We start from the raw sequence: 4,933 nt of genomic DNA, 5'->3' as shown, positions 1-4,933 counted from the left end.
TTTTAAATATTTATTAAATATTATTTATGTTAGATTAAGTCAAATATCATTTGTATTATAAATACATATTTTATATCTTATTGTTGAACTTTACATTATATCAGTATGAAAAATTCAATTTCTCTTGTCTCATTCCTCGCCGACTTGTCATCTAGTCTTATTCTGCGTTATCAGAGTGAAGCATGCTTTTGCTCATGGGCAGACAGGCAACCCGACTTACTGACGTGTTTGTTGTGGAAATATCCTGTACATATACGAGTATGTATATACTATTTTTATATATATTTTGTATATATATTTTATATAAACTATGGAGATAAATCATGAAATACAATATATTCTTAATAATAATATTAATGTTTAAAAACAATGTTTAATACAAATTCGGTAATTGTTAAGCTCTCTCATGTGCGATATATTGATAAAACTGATGAAAAGCAGTGACATAAGCATATAAGCTGTCCAAGCGAATTTAACATAAATTTCGTTCAAATTCCAAGATATGATACAATAGAATCATATTAATAGGTTATTTGTCTGGATTTACTTTAAGAAAAGAGGATTTAATTTTATTGAACGAATTATAAAATTTTTCTAAATAATTAGTAAATTATAATAGAGAATGTGATAGCACATGCTCATATATATAGCTGTTTTTTAACAGTATGACAAGTTTTTTAATCTGTAGTCAAAGGATATAGTAGCGTAAAGAGAGGATTTCGGGCCCCGCACGTATCGAATGATCGTCACAGAGAGCAAAATGAACACCTCAAAAAAAAAAAGGAATATTTTGGACAAAGTTTTATCCTAAAAGAACCATATCATTTCGAGACAAATTGAAAACAATTGAAAAAATGTAATTTTTTATTAGTATTTTTTTCTCCAAATGTAAACGGACTTTTACAAAAAAAATCATGCCCTTATAAAGAGTATCAAAAAAATTATATTATTTTTATGCAGTAAGAACTTATTTGTTTATTCAACATTCTTGGCTCAAAATTCTGCTTCTAAAAAATTAACAAAAAGATTTTCAAAATTGTAAATTTTTATATGATTTGAATATTTGTGATCACTTCTAAAATAATTTAGCAGCTAAATCATATTACATATTGTATTTGATATTTTTGCAGATTTTTGGATTTGGTAGAACATGTCAAAGAAAATCATTTTCGCTATTTTTCGACCTAAAACATATGAGTTGATATATTATTAATTGTTCTTAAATATAATTGTATTTCAATTCCACATCTGCAAACAATAGTTTAAAAAATTTTAATATTATATAGAGCTTGCGTAGGTTAAACAACAATTCCATTTCTTCTTATTTAAAAAAATTAATTTAACTGTGCATTTATTCCATTTTGAGTTAAATAGCTAAATATTTTTCTTTTTCTTCCTCCTTGAACCTCCCTCTTATTAGAATTTTTATAAAAGGAGTCCGTCGGAGGAGCTGCCCAGTCTGGTCAATATCAATGCGTTTCACGCTCTAATGAAGCAAACGGTAAAGTTTACGAAACGAATTGGCATTGGTAATGGATCACGACACAAGGGCAACCTCGAAATCCTTTGGTACCTTTGAAAAAAGTAAGTGTTGTATAAAAATTATATACATTATTATATATTATTATTTAGTTGGTAAAAACAAGTAACTTTAGGATCATCAAGGAAAACATAACAAAACGTTTGCAAATCTCTAAGCTTTTTTAATAATTCTTTGAAATCATAATACTTTCATTATATTATGTTTAGTACGTATATATATTACGTTTATTATAATATGCAAGCTAAAATAATTTGTATTTTAATATTATGGATATAAAAATAATTTTGTTAAAGAAATTTCATATTACAAAATAATCTATTGACTCAATTTATATATAACTTTTATACATAAACATTCCAAATATTTTTTTTAATTTACAATCTATTTAATAAAATAATATAATATGATATACAACTTTTTAAATTATTTTTTACCTATATTGATATTAACAAAATTAAAATGTCTGATTGTTACACGAATTGATATAAAAAAATTGCTTTAACCTTAAATAACCAATAAGTGTTCCCATCTAAGAAATTTACTAAAATTTGTATTATTATATCATGTGATTATATTAATCTAATCTATGATATCTATGATATCATTTCAGTTATATAATTTCAGTCATTCGTTAACAGCCGATGTAAAACGACGTACTTTCTTTAGGTTAGTGCAATTCTCATATGTAGACTATCCTTTGCTTTTAATCATGATATAGTTACGATTTCATACTTACATTTTAATTAATTATTTATTAGATTAATGTGAATGCAATTATTTTATTAAAGACACCTAATAAAGAAGAATAGAAAATTTTATTAAATTAAAAATGTGAAAATTGTAATAATTATCTAATAATTGTGATAAGAGTTTCTATAAAGATGTAGCTTTACAATCATATTAGATTTTCTGGTATTGTCGAAGTATTATAGTTTAGAAATTATTTTTTATTCTTAATTATTAAATTATTTTTTATTCTATTATTTTAATTTTTTATTATAGAATACAAAAAATTAATATATTTTATATGTAAAGAACATATCCTTTATATTATATTTTAATTTTTTATTATAGAATACAAAAAATTAATATATTTTATGTGTAAAGAACATATCCTTTATATTATATTTATTAATTAGATTGCTAGTTAGTTTCGCATAATTTACTTTCGTTTTTCCAATTCCTCGACAAATTAATGGAAAGACAAATATATAATTTTATTTAGTATAATAATCTATATAATTTAATTAAAAAAACAAAGAATATATAATAATATTACAAAATATAATTAGTGACAATTTTTTCAAGTGCAACAGACAAGTTGACGTTAAACAAGAATTTATTGAGCATAACAGTACTAGATAATATTACTTAGAATTAATCAGTTGTTGCAATATTAAATTTTCACACTTTATACGTATGCTGCATGTTAAAAGATAATCAATTATTATAAATAACGCTATTCGTGAGTTTATTTCCGTAATTCCATATTTTTGTATCATGATTTTATCATTTCTTCATAATTGTATATAATTATCTATCACGTTTTATTTTTATATAAATTCGTAAAATTCCTTTGGCAAACTCACATGCAAATTTTGAAACTACTTCGAAATTGTAAAACTACATACATAATATTTTAGACGGTACACAAAATGATACATTTTTTACTACATGCTAAATCTTCTCGAATCAATATTTGTATAATGCAAATCACAGTTATTCCACATACATTTTTTACACAAAACAATTAGGACATTTGTTAGTATTACACATTTAACAAAAGTAGACCGTTATTATTGCTATTTTACATAAAAATTGAAATAATTTTATTTTATATATTTTGTGTTCAAATTTTTTAAATATTACACTAAGTTATAACTGTCGATGGAAGCAATGTGTAAAGTGTTTAATCCTTCATATTTCTTATCTTGTTAAATTACAATACGATACAGATTTTTATCATATCATAAAATTATCGATCCTTTCTTATTCGTAATTAATGTGTTAGAGGAAAACTTATTTACAATAAAAAATTATATTTTTAACATTATCGTATTAAGTAAATTATGTTGAATTTAGATAAGTTTATTATTTGCGCTAAAAAACTTTTACATAGATAATGTAATATTTTTGTAGTTATTATGTAATATTTGACTTTCACAGAATTGTAAAAATGCTCTGATTGTAAAAAGTGTCTTTTTAATTTATTTCTGAAATATTAATTTAATTTAATTGAATATATATTAGATAGTAGTTCAACATCTTAACACTCGGACCGGGAAGGCGCTTTGTATTTAAAGTTGTAATATTTATATAGACGGTCTTGTTTCCAATCATATAATTTATGTAAGTTAATAAAAATTTTTAAGATTATTAATTACAGAAATTTAAAGTTTAAATCATAGAATTTAGTATGATTAAAATATTGCAAAATTTAAATTGTTTTATATTATTTCATTGAAGAAAATAAAATATTGTATCTTATTGTGTCTATTTATAAAATTTAAGTTACGTGTGGCACAATTGATACAAGTTTTTGGTAATGTTATGTGAATAATTATTAAAAATACAATTATTATATTTGTATACAATATTTATACATATATGTAGGTATAATTTTTTATGACGCGGACGTTTATTATAGTGCTTATGTATATTATTAAACAAAAAATTTGAAGTTATTAAAGAAAATGGAGTAGGTATATGAAATTTTTATGGCTAAATATACAAGTACAGCTTTTCAAGAAGCTGTGTAACTTTCGAATGAAAATTGACGTTATCATAAATTTCGGCATTTTAACTTTGATTTATTCAATGTTTATATTTATACACTGAAAGAAAAGATTGGCTGCTGCAGCAAATTAGATGATAAAATATGTCATAGCATTTTTAATTGGTTGCAGCATTTTTAATTGGCTTTTGTCATCTAATTTGCTGCAGCAGCCAATCTTTTCTTTCAGTGTATACATGTACATTAAGAAAATTTTTATAAATTGATATATATACAATTACAAGAAAAATTTGATTTCAGGACTGATATTAGAACCGAACAATAATGCCGAATACAACCATCAACATTAATTATTTGAAAAGTTGGAATGGAATCGCTAAGATTTTTCAAGTGGTATTTATCATTGTTTTATTCAGTTATTGAGATTGTTGTTATGATTTCTTTTATTTCAAATATTTAATATTAATTTTTATAATGTAGTTAATTAATTATCAAGCATCATCAATTTAATCGTCAATTTTTCAATTAATATGTATGATAACTTTAAATGTAAATAATTCTAAATAATTTTTGTTGCGCTTAATTATAAAATATATGACATTCAAAAATTAAAAGATCAATATTATTTCTAGTTTAAAGTAATCAATTTACAAAAA

At 22.8% G+C, this 4,933-nt stretch overlaps 1 protein-coding gene across 1 annotated transcript in view; it reads left to right on the top strand.

The window, feature by feature from the left end:
• Positions 1 to 2,178: 2,178 nt before the first annotated feature.
• The window catches only part of LOC108751873, a 3,545-nt gene continuing 790 nt past the window's right edge, over positions 2,179 to 4,933 (top strand). Inside the window, exons 1-2 of the mRNA XM_018492347.1 lie at positions 2,179 to 2,209; positions 4,578 to 4,670. Coding sequence (XP_018347849.1) covers positions 4,602 to 4,670 — 69 coding nt within the window. The 5' untranslated portion in view covers positions 2,179 to 2,209; positions 4,578 to 4,601. The remainder of the gene's footprint in view (positions 2,210 to 4,577; positions 4,671 to 4,933) is intronic.

Source organism: Trachymyrmex septentrionalis, unplaced genomic scaffold, assembly GCF_001594115.1.
Source record: "Trachymyrmex septentrionalis isolate Tsep2-gDNA-1 unplaced genomic scaffold, Tsep1.0 scaffold527, whole genome shotgun sequence".
Lineage (NCBI taxonomy): Eukaryota > Metazoa > Arthropoda > Insecta > Hymenoptera > Formicidae > Trachymyrmex > Trachymyrmex septentrionalis.
Note: the sequence above shows the minus strand (reverse complement) of the source record. Positions and strands in the feature narration are given on the sequence as shown.